The 11,842-nt window shown below is 44.6% G+C and overlaps 1 protein-coding gene across 1 annotated transcript in view; it reads left to right on the forward strand.

The window, feature by feature from the left end:
- The window catches only part of Eyg (eyegone), a 22,671-nt gene extending 11,940 nt beyond the window's left edge, over window positions 1–10,731 (forward strand). The window contains exons 2-5 of the mRNA XM_011495920.1: window positions 1,012–1,152; window positions 3,264–3,755; window positions 7,637–7,821; window positions 10,571–10,731. Of these exons, the coding sequence (XP_011494222.1) occupies window positions 1,012–1,152; window positions 3,264–3,755; window positions 7,637–7,821; window positions 10,571–10,645 (893 nt within the window). The 3' untranslated portion in view covers window positions 10,646–10,731. The remainder of the gene's footprint in view (window positions 1–1,011; window positions 1,153–3,263; window positions 3,756–7,636; window positions 7,822–10,570) is intronic.
- The last annotated feature ends 1,111 nt before the right edge of the window (window positions 10,732–11,842 follow it).

The raw sequence follows: 11,842 nt of genomic DNA on the forward strand, positions 1-11,842 counted from the left end.
TTGGGGGGGGGGATTCGAGGACGGGAGTATAAAGGAGGCAGTGATATATGAAGGCGCAAAGCGGCCGTAATCGCGATCGCCGGCCATCCGCAAAAAGGTGCGCGGGGCCCGTTTTTCGCAGCCCCCGGCCCCTGTCCACCTTCTCGGCTTCCTCGGCTCGCCTCTCGGTCAGGACCAGCGCTCCTCAGTGGCCCGAGGAGGGGAATTTTTTGTTGCCGGCGCGTTCTCGACTCGGTTGCGGAACGCCTCGCGATGAGAATCGATTCCCCGTGCGCGGCCTGCTGTATTCTCTTTTCCCCCTCCACCCCGCACCGCACCCCATTCGCCACCACCACCATCATGACCATCACCACCGCCACCACCATCGCTAACAGCACCATCACCATCACCACCACCGACACCATCTCCTCGTCGTCGTCGTCGTCCTCCTTCTCCTGCTCCTCAACCTCCTCCTCTTTGCGCACGCGAGGTCAAGCATTCACGCGGGAGCCGCGCGCATGATAATTGACCGATTTGTGCGGTTTCCTTTATTAAATGGCCAGGATGGGCGCCCAAACAAAAGCCGGCGAGATGGTAGGGTGGGGTGGGGAGAGAGATTTCGCCGGCGGGCGGCCATTAGCATGTGCACTTGATCCGTGAGAGCGCACGCGAGTTTGCCCACGGTTCGCGAGCGACACGCCATTATTTTTATATTAATAACGGTACGCGTGAGCGCGCACGCACCGCCAACGAGCGAGAAAAAGGGAATCGCGAACGTGCCTCCTCCTTTCTTACCTCGGCCGCCGCCCTTTACCTCTTCCCCAGCCTCGCTCAAAAGCTCAAATTATGCGCACCTTGAAAAATAAGAAATTTCGCTGGGCGCGCGCACTCACGCACTCACGCACTTGAAACACAGAGCCCACCCCGAATGGGTAATTCGGCTGAGCGGGTCGCGCTCCAATTAGCTGCACGGCTATTGTCCCCCCAGCATCGCCGGCCCTCACATCCCTCAATCTTTCTCTCTGTTCGCAGGTACCCTCCGCCCACCTGGCCTCATTGGCGGCAGCAAGCCCAAGGTAGCGACGCCCGCCGTCGTCTCCAAGATCGAGCAGTACAAGAGAGAGAATCCGACCATATTCGCCTGGGAGATACGGGAACGACTCATATCCGAGGGTAAGTGCGTTGGAAGAGAGTACTGAATGTAGTCGACCATAGCCGATGATCCCCCGAGTTTCCTAACGCGGCAAGGCAGTTAATTCACTCGAGTCTCGCGCTTCCTTTATTCCACGCGTACATTAATAATGTTTTTTCCTTAAGGTATGTCTCGGTATAATGCGGCACCCTTGGCTTTTTATCGCCGCGACATTAATCTCGAGCATTGCGTCGTTTATTAGAATATCAAAGGGAGGTTGCTACGGTGCCGCGCCACTCTTGCCCACCGATAAGTGGGTTACATCGCTGGAATAAAGTTATTAGAAAAGTCTATTAGCCCTCGAAATACCGACTCACCGCGCTGTAACACGTACGGATATTTGAATGGACAGGGTCCATATGTCCGACCTTGCGGTTTCCTTAAATATTTCGCTTTACGAATTAACCGTCCGAGCTCGTCATTATCTATATTCAATGGAGATACCCAACTGCATTTAGTGCCGCGTACACACGTATAAAAGCAATAATCGAGAAAAATGCACGTTAGAATTTACGATCTGTTCGTGTCTCGGTCGCGCAGCATCATTAGTTCGGTAGGCAAATAACAACGCTGCAATTAACTAATGTTAACATATTTCAATTTGTAATTGTGGCTTTGGTCGTCGTAGCGCTTGAAAATTGGTAACTGAATCACGATAATGCTAGTTTCTTATTTGCGCTTATTTTTTTAATTTTTTAATTTTTTTTTTGGTGTTTATTTTATCCTCTCTCAAACCAGCGTCAGTTGATATTTTACGCAGCGAGTATTACAAATATTGCCAATATCATTATTATTAACGAGTACGACATTACATTGTTCAATTCATAGCAAAGTATAAGAATTAAAGTACGAGCTTGGCCTTTCTGTATCTTCGCAACTGATCTCTCGTGAATTTTCGCGCCTATTAAAACGGATGCTCTTTTGTGATAAGAAGCGCGCATTTATGAAGCCAAGAGTTGATTAAGCTATTTGCTTCATATAGCACGGAAATTCTATATATCGACGTCGTAAATTTAATACCGTTTTTCATAATTTTGTCATTATATATTCTACCAATCGTGCTCCTCATGTGCGAGTACTTATTATCGCAACACTATTATTTCACATTAAAGATTTCCCTGATATTGCTATTTTTTATCTTTCATTTGAGTTCGGTATAACCATTGCCTTAGTGTATGCACTACATTATTTACAATAAAACGTATCATCAAATCTATTGACAAAATGCAATTGATAATATATCCGGCAATATTATATCAAATCATTGCATCATCGTACACGATCCTCCAGATAACTTTATATCTTAAGCTTCTGAAACGCGAAATGTTTTGAGACGAAGAGGAAGCGAGAGTACATTTAATATTTTAATCGGCAATAAATAATCTTCATTGCCTTGTAAGAAGTACAACGACACTGACCAACAAACTTAAATCGGCGTAATATTTCAGTTCAAAATTCATTTAAAATCATTTAAAACCTTTCTTTCTCCCTCTCTCCCTCCCTCTCTTTTTCTGTCTGTCTCTGTCTCTCTGTCTCTCTCTTTCTCTCTCTCTCTCTCTCTCTCTCTCTTATTCAGTATTAATTAATAAAGCATTACACAGGCAAGTCAACAATTACAACGTTCAAAGCCAAATGACAAACTTACCGCAACAATGCATTATCGAAGCGAGCGCGCGTGCGTCGCTCATTCTGCTCGTCAAAATTTCGTCTCCGCGTTTTAATGAAACCATACTCGGCAAACTCTAGGCGATAATTTTTACACGAGGCCCTACTTAATACTTGAATAATGGTATTGCTAAACCTCTGCCCAGATCCACATCTAAATATATCTCTCGGGGCGACACTCGTAGATACAAAAAAAACTAAAAGCCCTCGACATTCAAGAAGTCGTGTGAGCAGTTTCCCCCATCGAGATCTTACCGCGCGATTTATATCGCATCACGTGCGCCTAAATGCATGTAAATTCATAAAGCAAAGGTGCGGATCTCGTCGCAATGCACCCCCCTCCCCCACCTATTAATGTACATTCTAGGAGTCGTGTCTAGTTCACACAACGGCACAATAACTAAGCGATAACGTTGGTGTGGCCCAGGTGTATGCAGTAACGCGACGGCGCCGTCGGTAAGTAGCATCAACAGGATCTTGCGGAACCGGGCGGCGGAACGCGCGGCTGCGGAATTCGCCAGAGCCGCGGGCTACGGCCTCTACGCCGGGGGCCCTCACCCGTACTTTGGCTCCGGTCAGCAGCAACAGCAACAGCAGCAGCAACAACAACAGCAACAGCAACAGCAACAACAACAGGTTGCCCAGGTTCAGCAACAGGCAGCCCAGCACCAGCAGCAACACGGCCCAGGCGGCTGGCCCGGAGCTCCCGGTCCAGCGCACCCCTGGCTCTTCCCCGGGGCTCTGCCCGCTGGTATCGCCGGCCCCGCCTCCGCGCTTCTCCTCCAGCCGCCTTTACCCTCGGCGGCGGCCGCGGCGGCTGCTGCTGCGGCGGCGGCAGCGGCGGCGGCAGCGGCTGCAGCCAGCCCCGAGCACGCGCTTCACGCCGTCGACGCCATCGCACGCGGATACCTCCACCAGGGTGAGTCTCCTTACTTACGTTTCGGCAGGGGATGGGAGGAACAGTTTGGTGGGCGCGGACGAAATTGTCGTCGTATTTTGTATATTTGTCATTTGACGATGAATTGGACGAGTGGCTGCACCTAGAGACGGAAGTCGTTTGCTTGTGACTGATCCATTTCCGTGGATGATCGAGAATGGCGGTGTCGTAGTACAGTGTAATAAAGTTTCGCACTCTCTCGCGCGTGTTATAATGCATTAAACGAACGTCAAATGTTAAATAGTATTCCACGACACGGTCTTGTTATTTTTTTATTCAAGCGTTTAAGCGTTAAATATCTTTTGAGATATTATATTACGTTAATAAGACAAAATTAAGATAATATTCCGAAGGCAAGTGCTGATTCGACAGAAAGTGTCAAAAATGAATATTAATTATAATACGAAATTCGGGCATTTGGCAAAAGTTTATTTTCAATTCAATGCTTAGTAACGTCGCTACTTGAAAATTATCAGGCAGGATTTCATGGAAGAACTGGCCGATGCCCAAAATTCTTATGTTAAATCATTGTCAATGCGAACAGTGCTCTAATGGAAGGATATAAAAATTCTAATTATACACGCATATTTTCATTTCTACTTAATTATCCGCAATTAGAAAATTCGTAGAGTGACTTCATCTCGTTAACGTAATTTTACCGTTCGATTGATGAATGTACTTGTGATTTGCATGTGGTGTTACAGAGGCATAATTAGCAAACAAAAAATCCATCATTCCAGTTAGAAAGACCGCTTAGCAGGCATAATTATTTTGATATTGTACGTAATTCGATAAGCGTACTTAAATTCCATGTTTAATAAATGCTTTTTGTTGACTCGCTTTCAAATCGCCCAGTTTCAAGGAAATGGTGCACGGGAGTTTCAGCCAGTATATTTATAAGAGATTATCGCGGTATTCGGTTCAAGCTGTGACAAAAAAGTTGGTGTCCGTGTTTTATGTTGTGCTGAAAGTGGATAGTAAGCGGTAGTGAAAGTAAGGAACGACCAACAAAGCACAATTAGATACAGCACTTAGCAGCTATGAATAATGCAATTAAGTCGTGAAAAGCTAACTCGTGTGAATTACTTACGTCACCGATTGGGCATTTAAGAGGCATTTTTTTTTAGTTCGGTACTCAATCTCTTTTGGTGCCGATCTGTAAAAAATTTAACCTGGAAGCGTGACTAATAGAATTGAAAAAATGTTAAAGCCTAATTCAAATATATTTTACAAAGTAACATACAAATCGCCAGAGAAACTTGTTACTTTGTTGTTTTTTTGTTTTTTTGTTTTTTTGTTTCTTTGTTTTGTTTTAATATACGATAATAAGCGTATCGCGTTACTCGTTAACTTAATTTTGAAAAGGTACGTTATAAAAATATCATTCTAATTATCGTTATTGTTAAATATCGATTTAATTTATGCACGGTGGACGACTTTTACCATTTCGATCTTTCACATGGTTGTTCAAATAAAGAATATAACTTCAATATGATCGGCTCGTTGAGATGTATAATATGCATGATAAATACAAGTAATGTAAATAAAAAATCTTTCATAGAGAAAAAGCTTATGAAATTATGAATATATGTAGAGGTAAGGTTCGAGAGACTGTTTCAATATTATTTTAGAGTATTGTTCTATATAGTTTGTGTCAATGCTTTATATGTTGCAAATAATATAGTTAAAGTGAACGTAATGTATGAAATCAATTTAACGTCTTCTAAAGGATAATATAAAAATTATGAAACCTCATTAGTTTTACGAAAATGACGTGTGTCTAAATGAAGACATATTTGGAGATAAACGTAGTAAACGAAAGTAGTCTAGATTTAGCAGTATAAATTAGCCTTTTATTATTTATTCAGTCATTAATATACAAATAAAATCGATGACTTGACAATAAAATAAAAAATATATATATATATATATATATATATATTTATATATTGGTGTATGCGTAAGTGCGCGCAAATTTATCGAAAACGCAAGCAATTATATAACAATTATCATTAAATAAAATGTTGTAAAGTATATATTATTTATTATCTAAATGTTAATTCAAGATCAATTATGTATTCACTTAATTTTCGAGACTCGTTATCTCAATTAAGTTTAACATATATTGATTTCAAATGGATATAGTAATTGAATCAATTCAAGCGTTTTATACTATCACATTTAACACATATTTTCATACTCACGGAGCTCTATTTTTTTCGATTGATATGTACAAAGTGACGGATTGGACTATTGGAAATTGAAATTTGTATAAACAAGAGCGATTTAATTAATTAACAAGCAAATATCGGATTTAGGTAAATGAAATTGTTGGCGAAAAAAGTAATCCTCACTTTGCGAGTGAATTTTAATTTTGAAAAATTTAAGTATCCCGAGTCATGAAGATAAAATATTTAATTATTTTTTAACGTCAAGGGTATTAGTACTAGTTAAAGAAAAAATTTCGACGTAATGATACGAAGATGAGCCTCGCAACGAGTGAATTTCTAAACATCAATTGTATAAGTAATAATGATGTGTTAATCAAACAATATTACAAAGGTTTGGAATATATTCATCAAATTATTATTTCCATCGGGACTTGTAAATTCATTCGATTATTTTTTGTAATTTATTTACGAAATTTCGATTATTGATGACATCGACCCTGTCGTCCATAATTTAGTTTCATCATTTAATATTTCTACATAAAATAAAACGGCCTATATTATAATAAAGATCTAAATTAAAATAATTAAATGGAAAAAAATTCGATAACATGCTCGAGCAAGTAAAGTTTGGTATCGTAAAACTCCGTACGAAAGAAAATAAACGAACTAATTCCTGATAAAGTCGATAACGAAATGTTTATAATAAAACACACATGAAAAAGTAATTCCCATATGGGATTTTATTTAACATACGTCGATACACATAATTAAATACTCTACGTGTAGTGAGTTTGGGAATTTTTAATTTTTTGGAATGAAATCGTCCGATGCCTTTAACAGACCTCATTACTTACACAGCTTAAAATGAAAATTATATTTTGAATTGGAAGATCCAATGATTTATGCAAATGCAATGCAATTAATTTTATCGTGGCCTATTGATTTACGAAAAAAGATTAGGGACGCGTTTCTTTCAATACCTAAATTGGCCAATTGCTGACAAAGGAATGTCAATATTACAGTTGGGAATTAATATCTTAGCTGAATAAACCATATAGCTGTTCCTGCTTCTTACTTTTAAAAAAGCAACGCACGATTTTGCAAAAGTTCTTGGGGAACATTAAGTATGACGTGTGAGAAAATTCTTTTCCAACGATCTTACGTGTCGGGCGTTCGAATTTGCTATTCGAAAATTTGACTAAAGGGAGGTAGGGGCACCGATGCAGGAGAAACATGATCATATTCTAAAAGCAAATTATAATTCCAAGCCGATGCTCGGAATTGTTTGGAATGAAAGCGCGAAAAAAGAGGAGCTCGAGCGTCTGCTCATTCCTGGTAAATGGACAGAGTCACGAAAACCGCGAAACGTTAACATCCGTCCTCGTTTCGGAGCGAGATTTTCGGTGGGGCAGCCTCGGTTCGCCACGTAAGTAAAACATAAAGAGAAATTGGGCAGCCAGGGGAATTGGAAGGGGTGGGGGCGGAGAGGGGCCTGCGGTGGGGGACGGGGGCGCAGGGTAGGTATACGGGTGGTTGGTGTTGGAGGATTGGGTGGGAGGGGTTAAGCCGGAAGGGGGACGGGGGACGAAGGGGTGTAGCGATGGGAGGAGGGTGGGCAGGGTACCGCGGAGGGAATAACGGTCCGCTGGAGGTGCAGAGTGAAAAAAGCAGTTCGGCTGTGTTTGTTGGCAGACGGCGAGGGCGAGGACGGAAGCCTCGACGGCTCGGAGCAGCCCAAGTTCCGGCGCAACCGCACGACCTTCAGCCCGGAGCAGCTGGAGGAGCTCGAGAAGGAGTTTGAGCGCTCGCACTACCCGTGCGTGTCGACGCGCGAGCGCCTTGCCTCCAAGACCTCGCTGTCCGAGGCGAGGGTCCAGGTAAGTCCCAGAGCCCCACCCCGTTACGAGCAGCCCTGGCCCGTCCCTCGTCCTGTCTCTCCGCCCCCCTCGCCCCTCGCCACACATAGCCACTGCCACCAACCCCACCAAACGCCCAAAAATTCACGCGTCTCTTTCTTAGAGTGAAAATCGAGCCGCCCGTTGGGGTTGAAACGCGAGACAATCGAAAACGTATATCCTGCGTGTGGTTTTAATGTTCTAGCGGCGCTCAAGAATCGATTCGAGTACAAAGCAGCACTATGCATTAACGCGTGAACAAATTGCGCACGGCCCGTTGGGCCCGGTCGCGGACACCGATCGCCTCCTTCGCTCTACCTGCATTTTCTCCTTTTCCTCGTGACATGAGTCTCCAGTCGTCTTGGTCGCTCCAGGAATGTACCTTTCCTGAGCTTCGACTCGTTTCCAAACGATGCACAAGTCGCTCGCCATTTGTCAAATTTCCGATCTCAATCGGGCGAATTCTTAACAAGACGAGCGGCAAACGTATCCTATTTCTAACTTGCGATCATTCCTCTTCGAGACTTTTTCGGCCACGTGATAACGAACGAGACTCTTCCCGGCCGTCTCTCGCCCCTCCTTTCTCTCTCTCTCTCTCTCTCTCTCTCTCTCTCTCTCTCTCTCTCTCTCGCTTTCTCTCTTCCCGTCTCTCATTCGGGCGAAACGTTCGAATGTGCACGAGAATTGGTATGGTTATTCTCATGTTTTTTTTTTTTTATTACTTACTTCGCAAGTCCGTTTGCATATTATTTTCGCGATTTAACGCGACTTAGTTAACGAAACCTGTGTTTCGTCATTTCGTGTGCATCAGTGTCGATGGTTCTTTTTTCAAAAATTCAGAACCCACATCTTCGCCACTGTTATTGCCAGCAAAACAGATTAATTTAAAATTCAACTTTTGAAGGAGCGGTATTCCTTTAAATTTCTCAGCACGAGATTTCTTCTCAAAGATCGGGATGCCCGATAAAATTACGTCAGAGCTTCTGAAAAAAAGTCGAGGACTAGAGTAGCCAAAAGTAAAAAATTTGTTATACCACCGGATTGACGTACGGTAGCATTTTTGAAGGATGAATTTTTGAACGACATTAATAATATATGAAAAGTCAATTACGGGCAATGCCATCTAAATCGGGTAAATTTTTTCATTTTCACCCCCCCCCCCAACACATATGCATACGTGTGTGCCTGCCTGTCTTTATGTATAGCTTATAAATACTTGCTCTAATAAGTCTTCGATTGCAATGGCGTTCATCTTGCGTGCACTCAGGTATTCTATATTCAACTTCTTTATTACGCGCGTTAACCTAGTCACTGTTTCTTAGACCGTGAAATCGTAATGAAAGGTATTGTTCGAAACTGACGGTAAATGACATTCGGACGTAGAGAATACTATGCTCGCTTAGTATAAAAAAAAATGCTTGATGCAATTACCGATTATATATAATAGTACTTTGACAATAATAATGATAATATAAATGGTAAATTAAGAAAAAGTATCGTGTTACGCAATTAATAATAGAACATTAGCAATTGCAAGCATTCTTTTTACGTATCATTGTAGTAATTTTTAGGCGTTAACATAACGTTGCTGTACTTTATTCAAACGTGTCGAAAAAATTGATTAATTTATCACGACACAAGGTTATTTTGAATTAGTGAGCAGCCATAATTTACATCGCGTTACTCATGATTGTTTACAAGTAATTTTCATGTTCACTCAAGAGACACAATAATAGTTAGTCCTGAGCTGCCTATCTACTCTTCTCCGTGTTTTTCTCCTCAAGTGTTTTCGCAATTTGAGACAGTACGTAATTGGTTACGTTTGTCAGATTATTACGCGAGGATAAAAAGTTCGCCCGCCGGTCGGATCAATTACTAGAAGAGGAACGGACAATGACTATTGATGTATCGATGCAGTTTTCTTATTTCCGTTTTTTTTCAATTTTTTTGTTCACTTTACGTTTTATCTTTTGGGCCAAAACGCGGATCCCGACGACGAGACGACAAGCAGAATTTGTGCCGATATAGTACAATTTACGCAAGGAAATTAAAATCCCTTCCTTCGACAATACGTGCCAGAGGTCAATGTAGCTCACGGTTTAGCTTTATCGTATCGTGACTGCATCCTTAAAAACTCTTCGCGGTTCCTAAAAAGATTCGACGGTGATTTGCGGTTCCGACGCTTTCCGACTTACAATTCAGGCTGAAAGCAATGTCAGTTATAAGCAATAATGACTCCCACGCTGGCGATGTAACGCATCCTTCGAATGACTAAGCCTGGTGAAAAAATCCGACTCTCGGCGCAAATCGGGCCATCAGCCACATCAACTTTATTCACGCGAGTCCCATAAAGACATTGGCCCCGAGGATCGCAGGAGCGCGGCATCGCAGTCGTACGAGTGCGGAACCCGAGACGGGGTCAAGTCGCAGCCCCTCGCCCCGTCGACATCGTCGCCGCCATCCCTGCGGCCCCCGGCTGTCAGATCCACCTCGTGACATAGGCGTAACGTCCCAATGCAGGCATCGACGTCCGCTCTAAGAAATCGCTCCCCTTGCCACACCACCGCTACTAACGACCAAACCCCTTCCCTCCCCCTCTCATAAACCGCTCCCTTCATCATCATCACGACCCGACGAAAGCGAAAGCAACGAGGAGACCCGAACCTCACTGTGTGTCTGCGTCTTATAACGAGAGCTAACGTCGTGACTCTTAGGTCTGGTTTTCCAACAGACGGGCCAAGTGGCGGCGTCACCAACGCATGAACCTCCTGAAGCGGTCACCGCCCCCGCACCCGGGGTCCGGTAACCCCGGGGCGAGTGCCGTCGGCCCGTCCGCGCACTCGGGGGCTGCCGGAAGATTGGCCGGCCTCGGGAGCGGCGAGAAGAGTGCATTTCGCGCGGTCGAGCGCCCCCAGAAGCCGAGCGCCTTCCGCGCCATCAGCCAGCTGCTCGCGGAGGAGTCGCCGGCAGCAGTTCCGGAGCCCACCGACGACGATGAGGACGACGAAGAGATTCAGGTGCAGGACTCGCCGGGAGGATGGCGCGAGCGGTGGCTCGAGCAGCAACCCCTCGAGCTCACCAAGCACGACCGCTGACCTACCTCCGGAAGGTCGCACTCCCAAGGACAGCGGGACTGGCACGGCTCCTACACCCCCCCCCCGCACAGCCGCCATCGTACGTCTCTGGATGTCGAGGGCCTGTCCGTTTGTCTACCTGCCTGCCTGTTTGTTCGTCCGCCTGCCCGCCTGTCTGTCCGCCTGTCTGCATACTTTCGAGTGTGAGTGCGCGCGCGAACGAGCGAGCGACCGAGCGAACTAGTCCTAAATAACGATGAGCGTGTATAATAATTAGCAAGAAACAAACTGTCCACACCAGCTCGTGTCACCGTTCAGGTCCGTTGTTCCTTTCCCCTCGACTGCAATCCCGTCTCGTGCGGAATTGGAGCAAATCCCGAGGTGGCATGAAAAAGGGGCAAGGAAGTAAAGAAATGAGTGTTGCGGCGCTGCCTACGGGCACGCATCTGCTGTCTCTCGTTGTAATAAGTGTAATTGTAATATTTCTTGTAAAAGAGTCTTGACTATTTAAATGAAGTGCGTTCGTTTGTACAGATCGTTGGTGTATCATTCATTTATTGCCGAGCATTGCACGACAACCCGACCTTTCCCCCATTATTTGTAGGCTAAAGTCGTCGTTGGCGAAGCATCAGCATCAGCAACAACATCAGCAACAGCAGCAGCAACAACAACAGCAGCAGCAGCAGCATCAGCAGCGAGAGCTAAGAGATATGGTGGAGAAAGAGGAGGAGGAGGTGGAGAAGGTGGAGGAGAAGGAGGAGGAGGAAGAAGAGGGCCACCGCTATTTCCAGAATTAAGACAAGAACGAGGCTGGACCAGCACTACGGCGAAAACGAGCTCTCGTCTCGATTAACTTGAATCCAGGAATATTCGGAAAGGATCGCCGTGTAACGTCTTTCTTCCCCCCCCCCCCCCCCCCCCCCCCCCCC

The sequence above is a fragment of the Ceratosolen solmsi genome, unplaced genomic scaffold (assembly GCF_000503995.2).
Source record: "Ceratosolen solmsi marchali unplaced genomic scaffold, CerSol_1.0 scaffold11, whole genome shotgun sequence".
Taxonomy (NCBI): Eukaryota; Metazoa; Arthropoda; class Insecta; order Hymenoptera; family Agaonidae; genus Ceratosolen; species Ceratosolen solmsi.